The 21,253-nt window shown below is 31.5% G+C and overlaps 2 protein-coding genes and 1 long non-coding RNA gene across 6 annotated transcripts in view; 2 read left to right on the top strand and 1 right to left on the bottom strand.

The window, feature by feature from the left end:
* Positions 1-21,253, top strand: part of LOC127724622 (uncharacterized) — a 311,306-nt gene that overhangs the window by 45,446 nt on the left and 244,607 nt on the right. The window lies entirely within an intron of this gene.
* LOC127724580 (uncharacterized) overlaps positions 1-21,253 on the top strand; it is a 49,812-nt gene that overhangs the window by 22,401 nt on the left and 6,158 nt on the right. Inside the window, exons 1-2 of one of the 3 annotated variants that reach the window (XR_007992588.1) lie at positions 1,398-1,553; positions 14,687-16,536. Coding sequence is in view for 2 of the 3 variants with exons in the window: in XM_052231604.1 (XP_052087564.1) it covers positions 14,698-16,386 (1,689 nt within the window). In the remaining variant the exon portion in view is untranslated. Of the gene's footprint in view, positions 1-1,397; positions 1,554-14,686; positions 17,395-21,253 lie in introns of those variants that run through there. The other 2 variants (XM_052231595.1, XM_052231604.1) reach the window with 2 other exon arrangements.
* Positions 1,659-13,592, bottom strand: LOC127724571 (uncharacterized). 2 transcript variants are annotated; one of them, XM_052231573.1, is made up of 3 exons: positions 13,359-13,592; positions 12,423-12,781; positions 1,659-6,901 (listed from the first exon to the last, which is right to left on the bottom strand). In XM_052231573.1, exons 2-3 carry the CDS (start codon positions 12,678-12,680, stop codon positions 4,499-4,501), a joined length of 2,661 nt encoding a protein of 886 aa, XP_052087533.1. In that variant the 5' UTR covers positions 12,681-12,781; positions 13,359-13,592; the 3' UTR covers positions 1,659-4,498. The 2 variants fall into 2 exon arrangements, with proteins under 2 accessions (XP_052087533.1, XP_052087540.1); XM_052231580.1 differs by lacking the exon at positions 1,659-6,901 and having other exon boundaries at positions 10,264-12,781.

The following is a 21,253-nucleotide window of genomic DNA, read 5'->3' as shown; positions in this document are numbered from 1 at the left end:
GACCTAGATATGCATAAGGCTGCAGATGAACCGATGACAATAGCCTGGTACACAAAAAATTCGTAAGAATTGATCACCACCATGCAACAAACAATCAACGCAATGGTGGAACGCATGTTGTTGAATATTCGTTCAATTGAAACATGGTTCAATGTCAAGACAAAAAAGTTTGTAATTAATTCATATCCGATTGCTTGATCTATGAGTTGAATGTCGCGTGATAAACTCCCCATTTGTCATAGACCTCTTCTACTTTAATCCAGGTTCATCTTTGCAAGACCTTTCAATGTGGTATACATCTTGATCCGTCTTCTTAAGTTCAGGCTTGTAAAAGGATCCCTGGATTTCTTTATTGTTAAAATCTTTGAGATTGTAGTTAATTAAGTGTTTGAGAACTTAACACTTTGGAAATAGTAAACACTTCTTCGGTCCACCTATGTGTATATCCCTTTTTCCTGGTGATTTCCCACACTGAAATTAGATTTTTGCATATGGGAATGTTTCCATGGAGGTTCAAGTACACCTTGTGTTCATGTTTCTTTCGACTTGCTGTTATGAGAGTCATTCTGATGGATCTGTGTTTAGTTGTGTGAACATATGAACATTCTTGGATTACACGATGTCTCCCTAGCTTTACTTTAAAACATAAATTTTGTATTTCCAGCAATTTAAAAAAATATATTTTTAAGCCAAGGAGAAAGGAATTGAATTTTATCATTATTGTCAACAATGTCGGAGATATCCGAGTATTAGTATTTATTCTAAACAGTGTACTTTATTTCTGAAAACTATCCATCATCTTTCAAGATGAAGAACAGCGAGAAGCATATTAACTTGCATCCCTGCAATTCCCAGAAAAAAACAGTTATCACGCGTTTCTTTGCATATTTTTCTGGGGATAGTTTTTCCTTAAAGGGATACATCTTCCTCTAAAATATTATTTTCTGATGTAATTAGACCTAATGTATATCTTGTATTATATTTTTATCATTTCTCACATGGAACCCATATTAAATGGGTGCAAAAATTCTATTTATGGAAGCCATATTAAATGGGTGCAAAATTCTATTTATGGAAGCCATATTAAATGTGTGCAAAAATTCTATTTATGAATCTCAGCGTCTTCCGTCTTGAGGTGTTCCTCCTTTTTCATTTCTATTTTTGTCCTTAAGATAATTTGAAGATAAACGGTTGCTATCGACAAACATGTGTTTACTACTATATTAAACAAATTGATTATTGTCATGATGACTTGCAAATGCTTTGAATGTTTGGCATATCTGTCTTCTTGACGTGTACCTTACATTTCGTTTTTATTTAATTATATATTGATACCTTATTTCAATGCAACTTTTAAAGCACTCTATTTAATAAGTTAAGGATAAAAATATGAAAAGAAGTCAACTTGTGGTTTGTGTGTGTGCACTTAACAAAATATCTCCGATCATAAAATTAAATGTATTCAGTAATGTTAATTGTACAGACTTAGGTCCTCTGACCAAATATTTAAATCATGTGACTATCCGTTTTACAAATTCCAAAGGACAATTGAGGTACGTTTTTTTGTTTCATTGGTTCTATGTGTTGTGTCGATACTTGGGGTGTTTTTGTATCGTCTTCTGTTTTTATAGTTGGACCTTAAATATAATGGACACAAATTCAGGCTAGATCTTTATTCTTGTTATCAAGTGACCAAGTGAACATTTAATTACAGTTGTACATAAATGCGATATCAAATAAACAACATACATTCATATACTGAATTTTAAATACAAGTTCTGTAGATTTCAAACTCATCTATTAACAAGGGAACTAACTCACATTTATGAATTCTTTAAAAACATATAAAAATAAATTCAAAAGTCAACATTGGATTGTTCCTGCCTTTTTACCAAACTAAATATTTTATTTTAAATGTATAACAATGAACACCATAAGAACTATACCTCATCCTCATTTATCATCTCAACATTTCAAGCTCAAATTGAACTGGCAGTACATTTTATTATTCATATTAAATAAGGACTTCTATTGTAAAATGAGTGATTAGACTTTAAAGACATAATTATTGAAAGACTTCCAATCAATATATTTATACTTATATCTTAGCAACTAAAAGTGATAAACCTGATTTTAATAATCAAGATGTACCGTTGACATAAACATTTTCTCCTATCGACCAAACCTATCTATTTTCGCCATCCCAAAACTTACAGCTTATTGTTCAGTTTCCTGAATATCTTAGAGTTGAACTTATCTATAAATATCATTTTAAATATTCCTTAGATTCCTATTATTTCTGAAATTGTATTATTCACACGAGCATCTTTCTAAACAATATCAAATTATGTCCCTTTAATATAATAAAAATAAAACCAATAGCTGCTCACACATGCAATCTTTACGGAACTTATCATATGCCTGATTTCTTAATTAATTTACTTAATATTCAACAAACCTACAATCCTTACAATTTGTAGATAAACTTGTGTTAAACGAATAAGTTCTTTTATCTTCAATTCGAACAATGTTATATTTTATATTTAAAATAAATCTGTTAAATTATTATTCATACTTATTTGTTTTAAACATGTATACTTTACATACCTTAAATATAATGGACACAAATTCAGGCTAGATCTTTATTCTTGTTATCAAGTGACCAAGTGAAGTTTTAATATCAAAATTTATCCCTTAAAACCTTTTCCTCACGTGGTCACGCCAAGATCAGCCTAAAATTGCTTGCCCAATCAAAAGTTAATTTATTCCCCAATTTACAACTAATTTGAGTTACTCCTCCCTCCCACTATTTTACAATAGACAATTATTTTTTTATAAAATAATCGCTTTGCCTTCGGCGGGACGCTATCCCTATTGATAATGATTTATTGTCTAAAATGTGCCCCTTCTCATAATTACTTAAGCTTAATTTATTTCAGGGGGATTAACATGTCACAATCTTTTTGATAATGTTTTATAAAATTTCCTGTTACATAATATTGTGTTGTAACTTTGTTTAAGACTTTTTAAACCAATATAATTTAGTTTCTTGAAAATATGAACCTTTCTATTTTAAATTACGATTCTAACTTTCTTTGTAAATTCAACAAATCTTTACTTTATTTCTTTAATATTCTTTCATTTATTAAATATTCTTCTATTCTATTTTGAATGAATATTTACTACGTCACAAATACCCTGTCGGACAAAAAAACTTTGGTCCCTCAAAGTTAATTGTATCCTAAAAATATTATCAAAAACACTGTCGATATAAAAATAACAAAAAATAACATATATACATGTACATCAATTTTTATGTATTTTACATTTTTAACCTGGATTCATTTTCAATCATGGTTTTTTGTATTTGTTTTACCCATGATTGAATCAATTGTTCTGATGGATGAACACCATCCACCAGTTTAGCATATGCATATCTTTTCTTTGATCCAGTAGACTTGTGGACATATGCTTGTATTAATGGAGTAGCCCATTCAGATGTTTCATTGTGTCTTATAATATATAAATTTATTTGATGAACAGCCCAATTTAAGCTGTCTTGCATTTTCGTATAGTTTTCTGTATGAAGAAGAAATTTTGTTTTTTTCATATCAAATCTCTGACAGTTCCATTTTTCAATATTCATTGTTGTAATTGGAACATAAATGACATAGCAATTTATTTTACTTAATCTTTGTGTAATAGTTTCTAAAGTATGTTTAATTTCCATAACTTTGTCACAATTTAGGTCAAAATACACTTCTTCATATGCTTTCTTGTAGTCTTTGTCTTTTATACAAATGTCGGGAATTCCTGCCATAATATAAACTAATTTTTTTTCTTTTATATTTTTCAATTTTTGAAATGCAATTTCACAAAGATCGAAAAGTTTGGCCCCTGGTTTTACAAAAAATTCTTTGCATTTAATTTCTTGCTTGATTCCACGTCCTCTACTGGATGAAAAGAAGTAGCTATGGTTAAATATCTATAACAAAATAATACAAAATATGAGTAATATTTCTCATTCATGCAATAATACAAACATAATATATCATATACTTTCAATTAATACATTTTCACAAATAAAACATATTTACATTTTTGTTAACAAGTAAAAAAACAGAATACGAGATAATTTTTGTATAAAGGTAACGAGGTCGCGCAATATACGGAAAAATACATTATATTCGGTTATTTCTTGTAACATCTATCCATGAATCAGTATCTACACATTTAATTTTCCACATGGAACACTGATATAGTTGAATGTTCAATCCTTCTATGTTGAATTTTCCTTTGAACACATATTGAAGTTGTGTTGGTATTCCTCGCAGTATTTCGATATCATTTTGTTCCTTTGAATTCTTCAGTTTATCGCATATCCAATGATTCTTATGTTACTTAATCCAGTGCCCTTTTTCGCAATCTTAACCTTACTATGTTATGTTATATTAGACAAGATAGAAAATACTCATGGTCAGGCAATTATTGACAAAACTCAAGGCTCGTTTATAACTTTGTACATATTATTATGTTTTAATAAAATATAGACAAAAAATGGTTGTTTCAAAATCTGTTTTACACGTAAAGCTTCCCAAAAAGAAATTTTAATGTTTTTAGGACCTACTATAGATTTTTGTGTTAAAGTGTTTGTTATTATAAAATCATCCCAATTAATATGTAAACTAGGTCTAAAGATTCCAGAAACACTGAGACTTTTAACTTCTGGTGGCATTGAAAAAGTCCAGTATGATGGACATAGTGGCAATTTGCATAGGGGAAGAGTTAAGCAGTTTGATCCTGTGGTTATTTCTAATGAAATAAATGTATGTTGTGAACTTTTTCTCTTTTTGTATAACATAAGGAAAACCACAATGACAATCAAAATACCAATTATGGCCACCAGAATATGATTGAACTTTAGTTCTTTAAAAAGATTTGATGTAATTGGGTTTGATGTGGTTGTTTGAATGTTTTTATAAATAAATGATGGGGCAGTCATAGATTTTACATGGCAAGATCCTTGAAGTATTATAAGAGCAGTTGTTAGTTTTTTTATTTTAAAGAATGCCCATATGGCAAAAATAAATGATATGGATGCTAACACTGTTCCTATCATGCCTAAAATACCATTTAAATCAGGCCAATTATCTTTAACATTTATGATTCCTTCTAGGAGAGGCTCAGCCAAATTATGAAAAACCATACCTTCTTGTTTTGTAGCTTCAGCCATCTTTGTGAGGCTTAAATGATCTCTTTTATCATTTGACAAAAATGTTGAAAAGGAATGATTATACATTTTAAAGTTTGGAATTGCAATATTTGGTAAAGTACTAAAAGTAGAATTTGGTTGAATATCTTTTAATTGTTCCGCATTAAAAAATTGTTGTAATAAAGCAAGATTTATTGGATAAATAGTAGTAATATTATTTGATGTTTTACAATTTGTAAAAGATGGTGGAATATACAAATTTGTGGTTAAAATAGAACACCTGCATGGGATTTGAATTATACAAAAATCACAACCTTGTTTTATTATTTGTTTTCCATTACAATCCATATTTAATTGTGTAGTTTTATAGATTACGACAGACGATTGTGTTAAAGCAACAATTTTTGGTTTTATAACATCATGTAAGAATCGGAAATCACAAAACTGGTTAACTTTCTCTTTCTGATTATTATATATTGACATTAAACATGAACTTTTACTAGTTGAAAAGGATTTCGTAAACTGGCAATGGAAGTTATCATCATATTTGGTACATTTTTCTAATTCTTGGTCTGACAATTTTATATAATACTGTTTATCTTTGGTAATAGCTACATATTGAGGTGTATTTAACAATTGGGTAGCATGAGTTGTTGAATTATGTGGAAATGGTAATGACGTTACTTTATATAAGTCAAGTTTTGACATCTTATATGCTAAAGGTATGTTTAGCATCACAAATATATCAGATTTGTGTTTTGAAAATACAAAATTTTTGGTATCATAATAAAAATTTTGACTGGTTTGTGAAATATAAAATCCTGGGTATTTTGTATTTAATACCTGTTGGATCCTATTTATTGTGTTAGTTATAGTTGAAGGTTTTATTAGTAAGGGAGACAATTTTCCCTGAACTAAATCAAAAATTCCCAATTTCAATTGTTCTAGTTGTTGATTAATTTTTGAAGATAATGAAAATGATTCTATTATCTTTGCTTGAAGATGTAGAAATAAATTTTCCGCATCTCTGACATTGTCTAATACTGATTTTTGCATCATATTAATTTCATTATGATTGTCTGATATTTGTGTAACTAGGTTTGAAATTCTTTTATCCACAGATGCCATATATGAAGATTCATGTTGATCATGTTGAGCCATTGTATTTGTTAACTTTAATGTTCTAGTAGTTAAGGCATTTATGTGCCTTGCCAATAAGTTTACATCGTCCATAGTTGCTGTATTAAACAGAGTTTTTGATAATTGCCCCACGAAAGATAAAATTGCTCTTTTAGATTTTCTTCTACCTTTGACTAGTGTTGGTTTGTTGGTTGGTATTAATTGTTTTATCACATTTACGGTTTCGTTTAAATAGACCACATTTTGCTTCTGCAACATATCTAGTTGTACAATCATTTCATTGTATCTTCTGCATATTTGTTTTTGTTTACATTGTTGAATTTCTACACTTCCCTTCTTTATTGGCATTTTAATTTGAAAGGTATGTTTCCAGACATCTTTTCCAAAATGAATTCTACCTTGTTTTTCAAATATAATGCCATAATTTAGTTTAAGGATTTGTTTGTGAGTAGACTTTGCTTCACTTAACTGAATGAATGCTGCTAACATGATGAATATCCAAAACAAAATGGCAATTGGGCTGATCAAAGCAGACACCTGTCTTTTTATCTACAACGAGAGAATTTTTGTCTGTTAGATCCAAGATACATACATTAGAAATCGTACGTTTTTCTTATGTATTAGCACTAATTTATCTTTTTAGTTTTACCTAAATTGATTTATTCTTATGATTCTAACAAAGAAAGTTCAATTATTGCTCATGTTTTGATAATTTTGTTTTGTTTGCCGTAATGAAATTTATCATGTATTTGGTCACTCTACAAATCATACTTTTTCATTTTCTCTTTATTTTATCATTATTCCCTCATTATTTTACTATGCGCATAGTTTTGGGGTAACTTTTTTTTTATTTCCTTTTATACTTTTGACATTGCTCATTATTGAATATCTTTTTGCTTGACTATATAGGATTAATTTTTTTTTTTTTTTCTCCTAATTTTTATAGCTAAAGCTTAAAACTTAATCTTTATTCTATATATTTTCTCATTTAATCTTTATTTTGCTTTTGAAAACATGTTGTATGTTTTCTTTTTCTTATTTTACCATCTTTGGTATGTTTATTGTGAAAGTCAACCAACAAACCTTCACCAATGTCTTTTTCAGGTATCCAGGTTGTATTTTTATATCCAACCCATTTGACCCTGTAAAAATTTTGCCCATTTTGTCTTTTTTTTGCTAATAGTTTTTCAGCTTCAAATTGATTATCATCAATTGTCTCATCATTCTCTTGATTATCATTATTATCATTTTCTTGAATATCATTATTATCCTTTTCTTGAATATCATTATTATCATTTTCTTGAATATCATTATTATCATTTTCTTGAATATGTTCTTCGTTGTTTTGCTGTCCGTCATCTATATTGTCAGTCTGTTGTTCATCTACTTGTCTATCTATTTGGGGTTGCCTATGGTCCCTAGGATCCTCATATATTTTTATCCTATTTGCATGAATTCTTGACTTTATTAATTTATGATCACTTAACCTCCTCAATTTATAAGTGTTTTCATTGGCATGGTTAATGTAAAAAGGACCTACCCATTTTTCATGGAGCTTAGGCGCTGAACCTTTTGGTACTTTCATGCACTGCATTAAAACTCGGTCTCCTACCTGAAATTTTGGTTTTGCTGCCTTCTTGTCATAGTATGTCTTAGTTTTCTCTTGACTTTTACTTACATTATTCTTGGCAATTGTTTGTACTGCTTTTAAGTGGTCTATCAGATCATTAATATGTTCTCTTACTGACCTACCTATGTTTTCTTTCGGCTTAACTGAGATATCAAATGGTATGTTCATTTCTTTACCGAAAACCATATGGAATGGGGAGTAACCTGTTGACTCTGTATTTGGTGACATCCGTAAAGCCATCATAACACTAGGAATAAGCTCTGGCCAATTCATTTGGTCTTTAGTACAGTATGTACGTAAGGTCTGAGCTATTGTACTATTCATTCTTTCACACGTTGTATTTGATTGTGGGTGATATGAACTGGTTGTGTGACGTGTAACATGGAAAAGTTCACATAAAGCCTGTATGAGCTTTGAGCAGAAATTTTGACCTCTATCAGATACCAAAGTTTTAGGACTTCCGAACCGAGTAAATACCTCTTTGTACAAAATATTGGCAATTTCCTTAGCTTCTTGTGTTCTCAGTGGGAATGCTTCAGCCCATCGTGAGAAACTGTCAACCACTAGTAATACATGTTGATACTTATCTTTACTTGTGGGAAATCCTGATAAAATATCCATGTGCCATCTTTCAAATGTTTCTGCAACTGGTAGAGGCATTAATGGTGCTGGTCGTTTATTTGTTGGTCTTTTTGCTCTCTGACATGCATCACAAGAAATGACATAGTTGTAAACATTTTGATACATACCGGACCAGTAGTATTTTTGCTGTAAAGCTGCATATGTTCTACGAAAACCTTTATGACCTCCACCAGCTCTACAATCATGGTATGCTTCTAAAGCTTCTTGCCTCATAATTTTTGGAAGTACAATTTGTTCTATCATCACTTCTGACCTAGGTACTCCTTTTGTTCTAGGTAGGTATTGATGTATTAACTCACCTTCTGTACCAAATCTGTACAGGTCTTTTTCATATGTTATACTTTTTGCCTTTTTATCATTTTCAGGTAATATGCCTTTCTCTAGAAAGGTTATTAAGTCTGACAATTCTGTACATTGTCTTTGTAGCTTTGCTATTTCTGACATGTCATTTAATCTTACCTGAGTGTCTTCTGTATCATTAATGGCAGCAATGCATGGATTTTGAATATCATATTCAAATGTGATTTCTTTTAACATACTTGCATCTTCTGGTTCATTTGTTTCTACACTTTTTATTTTAACTTGGTTAATATCTACCTTTTCGGGGGTGGGTGGGTAGGGGATTCTTGAGATTGCATCTGCATTTTTGTTATTTTTACCTTCTTTGAAGATTATATCAAAGGTGAAATTCTGTAACTCTAACGCCCATCTTCCTAATTTTGCATTTGTATCTTTAACCTTATTTAGCCATAATAAAGCTTTATGGTCAGTGAAAACAGTGAATTTGTCATGGGATAAGTAAACCCTATTGTGTTTGATGCCTTCTAACACAGCCAAACATTCTTTTTCACTAACAGTCCATTTCTTTTCTTCCTTTTTCAGAGCCCGACCACCAAAAGACATTACTCTTTCCCTATTCTGGTCATCTTTTTGACCAAGTATATACCCTATAGCTTGACCTGATGCATCTGTAGTTAGAATAAAAGGTTTTGACATGTCTGGGAATGCCAAAATTGGTGCTGATATTAGTTTTGATTTTAATAATTCAAATGCTTCTTGGCATCTCTCTGTCCATTTGAATTCACTTTCCTTTTGTAGTAGGGAATTTAATGGAATTGTTATTTTTGCATAGCCTTCCACAAATTTTCTGTAATAGTTACATAAGCCTAGAAATTGTCGTACCTCATGCTGGTTTTTAGGAGCTGGGTGATTTTTGACAATATGAATCTTTTCAGGATCTGTTTGAACCCCTTCTTTTGTCAAAATATGGCCTAAGTAGTTTACTTGTTTAACTCCAAAGTGACATTTGCTTGGCTTTAGTTTAAGGTTAGCTTTTTTTAGTCTGTCAAAAACTTGATCTAAATGATGCATATGATCTTCTAAATTTTTACTAAATACCAGAATATCATCTATGTAAGCCAATACATTTTTCCAGTTTAGACCTTGTAATACTTGACTTATAACTCGTGAAAAAGTAATACTGCTGTTTCTCAGACCAAATGGCATTCTTGTCCATTCATATATTCCTGAATGGGTTACAAAAGCAGCTTTTTCCCGTGATTCTTTGTGGAGTGGGACTTGCCAATATCCCTGACAAAGATCGAGACTAGTAAATATAGTGGCTCGCGCTTCCCCAATAGCGTCAAAAACGTCATTTAAGCTTGCTAAAGGCCAGCATTCTACAGATGTTTTAGAATTTAGCTTGCGATAGTCTACACAAAATCTAAAGGACTTATCTTTTTTCTGACAGAGCACCACTGGGCTGTTGTATGGGGAAGTGGATGGTTCAATAATTTTGTTCTCTAACATTTTGTCAATTTGTTTTTCTATTTCAGCTTTGACCTTGGGTGTTGCTCTGTATGGGGGTACTCTAATAGGAATGTTGTCAGTTGTTTCAATTTTATGTTCCCCTATATTACATTTCCCCAATTCAGACAAGTCAGCTGCAAACACATCTCTATTTACATTTAAAAATTTCAGAAATTTTTGTTTCTGATCAATTGTCATGTCTGATGAGTCAAGGTCAAAATCAATTTTACTTTTAGTTCTTTTACTTTTTTCCCTCTTCATTTTTGAACTATTTATATTTGCTACTCTTTTGTTTTTTTGTTTTTCACTTTCATCATCATTCATGTTTTGAATACTGTCTTCAACCACTGGCATCACATTTGCTATTATGCTAAATTTAGGTATTGTGACTGCCATATCAGTAGGGTTAATAATTTGAAGTTTTGAACCCGATTTAGAAACTTTTACTAAACAAGAGGCTCCTATTAGTTCATATTTATTTAGTAAAGGTAGTGGTTCTAATAACACTACATCATTCAAAAAAATATCTGAAATTTTTACTGAAACATTTGCCATACTATTAGCAGGCACCTTGAATCTTTTAGAAGTTCTTGCTTTTCCAGATTTTGTACTAAGGAGGGAGACTTGTAGTGACCCTTCATGTAAATATAGTGTACGGGAGGGATAATGGATATTACATTTATTCTGTAATAAAAATTCATCACCTAAAATTACAGGATATTGTAAATCTTGAACTACATGAAATTTATGTTTAATGACAAGTCCTTGAAATTTAAGTGGGAGTGTAACTTTACCCAGTACTTTGTGTTCTTCACCTCCTACTCCATAAATATTCATAAAATTTGTTTTCTCAAGCTCTATTTTACTATGATTCAACTTATTTATCAAGTTTTCTGAGACACATGAGATAGATGCACCTGTATCAACAAGTCCTATTGTTTTAACACCATAAATTTCTATTGTAATTTTATTTTTATCCATGGGGGTAATTAAGTTAACTCTTGGAGACTTGCCACTATGCCCATTTTTAGACAGTCGCCTAAAAATAGGCTCGCGTCCCTAATGCCTAATAATTTCGCCTCTTATGTTTCTAATACTATGACATTGCCTTGAGTAGTGTCCAACTCTTTCACATTTATAACATGTTTTGTCTCTTGCATCGCAAGTTTCCCTTTTGCCTGAACATGACATATTGCCACATGCTGTGCATGTGTTGGTCTTATTATATGAGTTCCTGGCATTTGTATTGTAAGCTGGTCTGGCTTGTTGAAAATTTGAATTTTTTTGAAAATTTCTTTGACCATTAAAGTTTCTGCCAGGAGCATTATTATTTTGCCAATTTGGCTTGTTTTGGTAATTTTGATTGGCCTTGCCAAAGTTAGCCTTTAGTTCTTGGTTCTCAATATTTAAATTTTCTACCTTGTCAGATAATAATTTAATTGTATCACTTAACGATTTAAAGTCATTTTGTGAAATGGCATTGACTGAAATTTGCTGGCTAAAGTTTGATGCTAAGCATTTTTCTGCAATGACGGCGGCTTCTCTTAATTCAGCCATGGTTTTCGGATTTTGCTGTATTATAGATTGTTGTAGTGCCTGTTTAAACCCTTTTCTTGCTATTTTTAGAACTAAGCATTCTGGGATGCGTTGACTTGTAGCTTTTAGAGTAAGTCTGTCTAAAAATTCATGTACACTCTCATTTGTCGCTTGTGTTGTCAAAATATCTTCATCATCTGATGTTGTAAATCTAACTTCTAGCAGTTTAATGATTGATGCTAGATTTGTTTTTGCTGAATCTGGCAAACTTTGAAACCAAATTTTAGCGGGGCCAGATAGATAAAATGTTAACGCATTTATGGCGTTTTTGTCTGTTAAGTTTTGTAGTTTTGTCCATGACGAAAATTGGGAAATCCATGATGATGGTTTTGAAGATCCGTCATAAGTTGACGGTTGAAGTAGTGCAGTTGCGTTAAAAATAAATGGTTGTACCTGTTGAACTTCTGGAGTTTGTTCTTGTTGTTGCATATTGGTCGCTGCTCCACCTTCTGTTTGTAATGTTATCGGTGTGCCACTTTCTGAATGAACTTCTGCTGTTGTACTCAGACTTGTACCTGTTGTTGTTCCCACAGTTTCTGTTCTTTGTTGCGTTGTTTCAATAGTTGTATTGATACTTTCTGCTCTTTGTTCTTCTGATTCTGTACCTCTGTTTGCTGATCGCAAGTTTCTATTCACTGGGGTGCTTGGCATTTCTGATGTAAGGTACCGTTTTCTTTTCACTCTCCTCCACCAAATCTGTTGTGTCGATACTTGGGGTGTTTTTGTATCGTCTTCTGTTTTTATAGTTGGACCTTAAATATAATGGACACAAATTCAGGCTAGATCTTTATTCTTGTTATCAAGTGACCAAGTGAACATTTAATTACAGTTGTACATAAATGCGATATCAAATAAACAACATACATTCATATACTGAATTTTAAATACAAGTTCTGTAGATTTCAAACTCATCTATTAACAAGGGAACTAACTCACATTTATGAATTCTTTAAAAACATATAAAAATAAATTCAAAAGTCAACATTGGATTGTTCCTGCCTTTTTACCAAACTAAATATTTTATTTTAAATGTATAACAATGAACACCATAAGAACTATACCTCATCCTCATTTATCATCTCAACATTTCAAGCTCAAATTGAACTGGCAGTACATTTTATTATTCATATTAAATAAGGACTTCTATTGTAAAATGAGTGATTAGACTTTAAAGACATAATTATTGAAAGACTTCCAATCAATATATTTATACTTATATCTTAGCAACTAAAAGTGATAAACCTGATTTTAATAATCAAGATGTACCGTTGACATAAACATTTTCTCCTATCGACCAAACCTATCTATTTTCGCCATCCCAAAACTTACAGCTTATTGTTCAGTTTCCTGAATATCTTAGAGTTGAACTTATCTATAAATATCATTTTAAATATTCCTTAGATTCCTATTATTTCTGAAATTGTATTATTCACACGAGCATCTTTCTAAACAATATCAAATTATGTCCCTTTAATATAATAAAAATAAAACCAATAGCTGCTCACACATGCAATCTTTACGGAACTTATCATATGCCTGATTTCTTAATTAATTTACTTAATATTCAACAAGCTTAATATCTAGAGTTAGTTTACATTTATTTCTTTTGATCAACTTTCCTTTTCTCTTCTACCATTGTGAAAATGTATGGTCTTTCACCAGGTCGATACTATTTGCTTATATTTTGGTATTGCACTAGGTCATGCTTTTCTCAGGCTGTTGATGGCGCCTTTATATGAATCGTATCTTATTATATGTGCTCTATAAAAAAACATCTCCGTAAAAATTAGGATGTGATATCCCGTTTTAAAGTCCACTTTGAAGATAAACCATCTATAACTATTATAAAAAGAAACCAAGGAATCATAGCCATAAGTCGGCGAAGGACAGACATCATGATGCCAATGAAAAAATGAAACTGTTCACAATAATATAATTTATTTCACTGTTTCGGTAATCAATAAAATAAAGGTTCCGCGGAACCCCGTGTCTTGCTTGCGACTTCTACTGATGTTGACTACCAAAAGACTTAATCTACTTACCAGCAAAGTACAGAAATTAAAAAAGAAAACAACTATAATGTTGCTAAGTGTGCTATCTCTTGATTGCAAAGTTTACTCTGTCTAAGATATGTAAAATTCAATAAAAGTTTGACAAACTTATCCAAGTTATAAAATCTTTTAAGAACAGACTGTACCTAATATCGAAAGCAGAAACGCCAATTAAATTCAATCATCAGTAACCTATGGGAAAATGGAGAGTAAAATCAAAAGTCCCTCTAGATGGTATCTATTAATTATAAAGAAGCTTCCGTAAAAGTTTCCTGAAATTACATGTAATGTATGATTTCTTAACCCAAGATTAACCTTAAGTCTTTAAACGAAAAGTCAAAAAATCTAAATTTTCTTCTAGTGATAGAAATATGTCGCCACATCGGGTTGAAATGGGGACATAAAAAACAATTCGTTTTCGAAAGAGAGTCACACTCTTAATTAGGTAAGGAGTCGTTCCGATAACTCATAAGGGGTTCGTAGGTGGCCTTTTCTAAGATTGAATTTTTGTTATTGTACTTACATAACCATTCCCTTGACAGATGACAGTTTGGATATGCTGTATTCATTTATGTAGATTGTATATGCAACATATTTCTTATATAGATTGCAGGATCATGGCCAGTAATTGGAGTGTTTGTGGTGTTTGTTATAATCGTCATATCATCAAACCATCAGAAGTCTGGTGTTCCGAATGTGACGAAGGACTATGTAGAGAGTGTAAGAAACATCACAGTGTTTCGAAGGATACACAAAACCATACTGTTAAATACAAGAAATTACCAACAGAGGTCGTTCAAATTGTCCAGGTCTGCAAAATACATAAGGAGAGATACGAGCTTTTTTGTAGAAAACACGATTGCCCTTGTTGTAAGATATGTGCAATTACTCACAACGATTGTGAAAGTTTATTCGACATCAATGAATACACAAAAAACGTCAAAACTTCAAATGCCTTTCATGAAATTGAACAAACACTGCTGGAAGTTGTCAATAATATTAAACGAATTATTACTAACCGGGAAGACAATCTAGAATCATTGAAAAACAAAGAAAAAGAAATTGAAGATGAAATCAAACAAATCAGGACCAAAATAAACAAACAACTTGATAGGCTTCAGGATGATTTGATATTTAATTTAATGGAGATTAAACAATTGGAGAGCAGCAAAATACAAAAGTTGTTGACCACTCTAAAAAATCAAGGAGAAGAGATCACAGAATATCAAGAAAACTTTACAATTATTAAACAACATGCGTCTGAACTTCAAATATTTTTGGCCATGAAGAATTTAGAAAAGGATATTGCAGTCAAGGAGCAATTTATCGAATCGATTACCAAAAGTGACTCCATGAATCAAGTAAATATATCATGCCAAGTTAACCATCTGTCTTTACAGGAAATCACAGCCAGCGTTCAGAGGTGTGTAAAAATTAATGTCAGTTCTAACCCATGCAACTTGTCAATTCAGAAACAGAAAGACATACAAGCCCAGATAAGTGTAGCTCATTCAACTAGAAAAATCGATAGCCTAACTCTTACATTACAGAACCATATCAATACTTGGTTGAAAAATGTTCGAGGGTGTTCTTTGCTCCCTGGTGGTAGGATGGTTTTCTCTTGTTTTTCACAGAACAAATTGTCAGTATTCAAATCTGTCGGACTACAAGATTTCGAAATAAAAAATATTGCTGATACGTTCGATGTGGTATATATTGGAAATGATTGTATTGCTGTGTCATCTGGCAAATCATTTCCGATTAATATAATCAACATAAAGAAAAACAAACGAGAGAAAACAATAAAAGTGAGCACATTTAGTGATGGAGTGAAATACAATGATGGAGTAGCATACATTGATGGAAATTTGATTTATTGTGGTAGGGAAGAAGGACTACGGATGATTAGTTGTTTTGACGGATCCGTTACCAATATTGTTTCCAATAACGAACTTTCTTATGCTTCTTACGTTACAACATTCAGAAACAAATTGTTCTACACAATTCATAGAGATGACAGTGTAACCTGTTGTGATTACCAGGGTAAAATACTGTGGACATTTAGTGATGCGAGTGTTTTGAAGACTCCACTCGGTATCTCTACAGACAATAATGGAAACGTGTTTGTAGCGGGAGCAAATACCGATAATGTAATTGTTTTCTCTCCTGATGGAAAACGCTATAGAGAACTTTTATCACACGAAGATGGACTAATCAGACCGCAGGTTTTGCACTATGATACATCCACTGATAAATTGTTAGTTGCAAATGAAAAAAACGATGCATTCTTGTATGACGTTAAATAAGAAGTTGTGATGTGAACTATTTCCAGTAGATAGCATACCTTATAGAACATTGCTTAGATCCAGATTTCTGGTCTATTCATGACGTTCAATAATAGTAAAAAGTGAAAGACCATCAACAGATACTATGTTAGAATCGTAATAAGGATTTAGGTTTTATAGTCCATAATGTAGTAGCAGTAAATTAGGAATACCTATGCATACCTTAATTGTTTACTTTTTATTAATTTGGTCTCGAGCTTAACAAATGACGCTTATTTTAGAAACATGTGATGTACGCACGGCATGCATACCACATGTTTTATTAGTTATTTTAGAATTTTAGAAAAGACATAATAAAAAAAAAATATCCCTTTCATAATCATGAAATTTTTAATTGAAAATTTATATTGCGAGCTTTATTAGTACTGCTTTTATGGTTTCAGTAGATGCACTTACAGTTGTTAAGCGCAGAGAAATAATTAAGTGTGACTATATGTCCTCTTGATTGAGATACACAAGATGCTTATCTATTTACATCGGATACGAGAAGAAATATATATATTATATGTTTTTACTTTTTGTTAATACGTGAAGACATGATTACTATAAGACAATATAAATCAACCTTGCTACTTGTTTATCGGAAGTATTTAGTTTTTATGAGACATATGTCTGCTATTCTAATGGCCTTAACTAATTGGAGATAGCTTAGAGAGAACTTTGTATTTCTATGGCTTATAATCTGAGGTTTTCCCGTCAACCTTAACCGCATTTAATTTTCGCACTTAGGCCAATTACTCACTTACAGCAAGTGCAGGATAAACCGTGTTTCATTTTAAGAGTGGTGGTAAGGATGATAGACTTTGATCACTTTCACTTAAAACTGTTGTTTAAGACAATATGTCTTGTTAATAAAACTCGCTACTGCAATCAATTGCAAAATAACTAAAACACTTTACATGAATATACATGTATTTCAATCTTATGCATAAATCTTCAAATTTTTGAATAAATTTCAGTTATATATTTTTTATATTTTATTACATTTTGAACTGGAGTATTAAATGAACCAAACAATAACTATTGCCAATTCGTTACAATGATATTTTGTAACACTTCACATAGCACAAAATTATCTAGCTTCGTACACTTATCTGATAATTTTGATGATTTGTTCTTTACAATTTAAGTTGTTAACGCTTCGTGTACCTCATGATTAGGTTGTTTTGTATACTAATCATATTATTGTTTGATAGCCTTTTACAGAAAATGACAAAAGACCCACATCTCATTAAATAATCCAAACTATTCAGCTTAGAAAATAGGAATACAATTATATAAATATATTTTTGTTTAGGCTGGAGTAGATATAGTATATATAAGTATAACGAATCATGAAAAAAGCAATAAACATTTTAAATTGGCATTTGATTTAGCTACAATTCAAACTTGTCGCACTAAATATGAAATGATGTAACGCACAAATATTCCCTTTCGTGTTTATTGATCTACGGTAAGACTTCTTGATCATATATGGACGGGAATTAGATCGATTTCGTATCTCAGAAATATTTCACTGTATAAAATAAGACTTGAAATAAAGAGGGAGAATAAATGAGGAACCAAATAAAGAATTGGAATTGAATAAGGCGAAAACAAAATCGATAGAGATTAAAACCGATCGTTTTAGATAACAATTGAAAAGGTACTTAGACAACTTAGACAAAAAAATAATGTTTGATTTTTTCTGTTTCAAACATTTATAAATATAGAAACAATATTTCGCTATTAGCAGTCAGTTTGGTTCAATTTCGTCAAAATAAGCTAAAAACATCGCTCGATAATTCAACTCCTTTGAATCCGTATTTAGGCAATTTTTATTCTGACCTTTGGTGAAGAAGGCTGCACATGTGCTCAACATGTGGTTCGTCCATTTAAAAGGAAAATAATGTCGATATTGAAAAGTAAAACAAGGGAGACATCATGAATAAACGTTTCGTTGACTGATCCGTCCAACCAAAATTCATTCGTATAAATCATAAATGTAAAACGATGGTATACATATATATGTGATTTATAACTTGAAATCAAACAGACCTAGAAAAATCGTCATTATACGATAATACGTGCTTGTCTGGTTTATTTATAGTTTATATCGGGTTATATGAATGTCGGAAGATATCGGATGTCTTTTTTTTTGTTTGAATATTATAAATTTTAGTATGTTATAAATCTAATATGAGAATTGGGTCATATCGATGATCATGAAATTGACAGTTAATGCCCATTTAATGTTTAAAGGAACTTTTATACATATATGCCATTTTTTTTAATCACAATTAGGTTACCTTCGTAAACAAAAACGGTGTCGGAAGACAACTCACAAATTCCAAAAATATATAGTTTTCATTTCTTTTCTTTGAAATAAGGGATATGATCAGCTACTTTCTGCTTAAAAAAGTCACTTCCGTTGTCATATGATAGCTTACTTCAGTGGCGGATCTAGGGGGGGGGGGGGGGGGGTCCGGGGGTTGGAACCCCTTTGTTTGACGATCAATGCATTTTGAATGGGGATATATAGTTGGAACCCCCCCTTTTAAAAATGGCTGGATCCGCCCCTGTACTTTTCACTAATTACAAAAATATATGGTTTCGATATATTTCTATTTGAAATATGGGAGATAATTGGCTATTTCTGATGTAAAATTGCCACTTTTTGTGTCATATCATAGCTTTCATTACACCGATTCTACAAATAATGGTTTCTATATACTTTCGCTTGCAATAAAGGAGATTATTTGCTACCTCTGGTTTACAAAATGTCCCTTGCTGTTCATCTGAAAGGTTAATTCACACTGATTCTGAAAATGTATGGTTACTAGGAACTTTTACATGAAATTAGTGCAAACATTGCAACTTCCGGTTGCCATGAGATGACCTGTAGGTCATATGTTGTCTAGCCTTATGGATTTATCATGTTCAATCAGAAGTTATAGCAAAGTTCAAATTTTGGAATGTCAAATTTAACTTTGAACCTGACCCGTATTCCAAGGTCAAATGTCATTGATCTCGTTTCAAAAGACCCCAGGAGCATTACAGTTATTGTTAAGAAGTTATCCCACCAAACAGCTCATTTCGAATAATTATGGGAGAAAACTCATATTAAAAGCCACCAGAACACATCGACATAATGTATTGGCATAGTGTCATGTCGCAACTTACAATTAACCTGATGTCAATAACTTTTACGGTTTCTGAGGAGTTGCGATAATAAGCAAACTTCAAACAAAGAACATGACCTTGAACTTAATTAATCTGCTTAATGACTAAGGACATTATTTCTAAAGCATCTAGGTCTCTATGACTTTTGGTTTAGGAGTTTCCACCCCCTCCTACATCAAAAACAAAAAAATAAATCAAAAACAAAAGACATTTCCGAAACGAAAGTGACGGAAGAAAAATAGAAATAAACAAAAACAAAAATGTCTTTAAACGGGAAAATGGAAAGACCTAATTGGACCAAATAACAACTATGATGAGGAGTAGACTATTTTCAAAACGTATAGTTGGTAATTATTGCTTGCTATAAAAAACAAAAAATTCTATAGCTATTGTTGGTTTTATAAAAATATGGAGATGTGGTATGATTGCCACTGAGACAAATATCCACCAAAGTTCAAATGAAGTAGATGTAAGCAATTATAGGCAATCGTAGACCTTCAACAATGAGAAAAACCCATACTGTATAATCGGCTTTAAAAGGCGCCGACATGTGAAATGTTAAACAATTCAATGAAGAAAACTAACGGCCTTATTTATAACAAAACAATTTTCGAAAAAAAAAATTGGATAGTGGTGTAACATCGTTTGTTGATGTGGTTCATAAGTGTTTCTCGTTTCTCGTTTTTTATATGGATATATGATATTTGGTTTTCCTGTTTGAATGGTTTTACACTAATCATTTTGGGGCCCTTTATAGCTTGCTGTTCGGTGTGAGCCAAGGCTCCGTGTTGAAGGCCGCACTTTGACCTTATAATGGTCTTATAACTTTTACAAATTGTGACTTGGATGGAGAGTTGTCTCATTGGCACTCATACCATATTTTCTTATATCTATTAACAGTACAACATAAGTTTAATTTAGACGTGAATCTAACGAGATATGTGATATATGAGAACACAAAACCCCAAAAGACAGATAGATAGATGTCAACAAGCGACCGACGTTTAAACAATATGATTGACTGTTTGTTGTTTAACACCAATTCCAACTTACTTGTCTATAGTGTGGCGACAAGTTTTTATTAGCGGTGAAAGCCGGATTGTCCAGCGAGAACCACAGTCCTTCGGCATGTAAACTGGCTAGAAGTAAATTTGTTATGCTACCCTGTTAAGTTGAAAAGAAAATTGAAATAGTTAGAAATTTATGTCGGCTACTGGTGTAGAGAAAGCGATAAATTTTGCGGAAACTCTTTGTGATTACCATTGTAAGTGCAAGGGGTGCTCTTCATTCATACTTCTTATAAAATTCGAGAATCATAAAGTACCCTTACAAAATACCATTTTCAATAATAAAAAAAGCAGCAGCACCGCATGTATTTTGTGGATTTATTCACACCCAAAGGTGTTGAAAATTCAGAATTTGACAGTTTTTTCAAATGATTATTATAGTGAAAATACAGAAAAACAAAAATGCTACCATTGTCTCTAATGCAAATAATTACTTCATTTTAACCTATAATTCTTATAAGCATTATGCACTAATTTATTCGTTTATTGTTATATTAAAATTAAATAACTCGAATTAATATCAAGCGATATCCAATTCTCACTCGTTATGAAACACATACATATAGCTTTCTGCGATTCTCTCAAGTATTCTGTCGTTC

Source organism: Mytilus californianus, unplaced genomic scaffold (genome assembly GCF_021869535.1).
Source record: "Mytilus californianus isolate M0D057914Y unplaced genomic scaffold, xbMytCali1.0.p SCAF_1, whole genome shotgun sequence".
Taxonomy (NCBI): Eukaryota; Metazoa; Mollusca; class Bivalvia; order Mytilida; family Mytilidae; genus Mytilus; species Mytilus californianus.
Note: the sequence above shows the minus strand (reverse complement) of the source record. Positions and strands in the feature narration are given on the sequence as shown.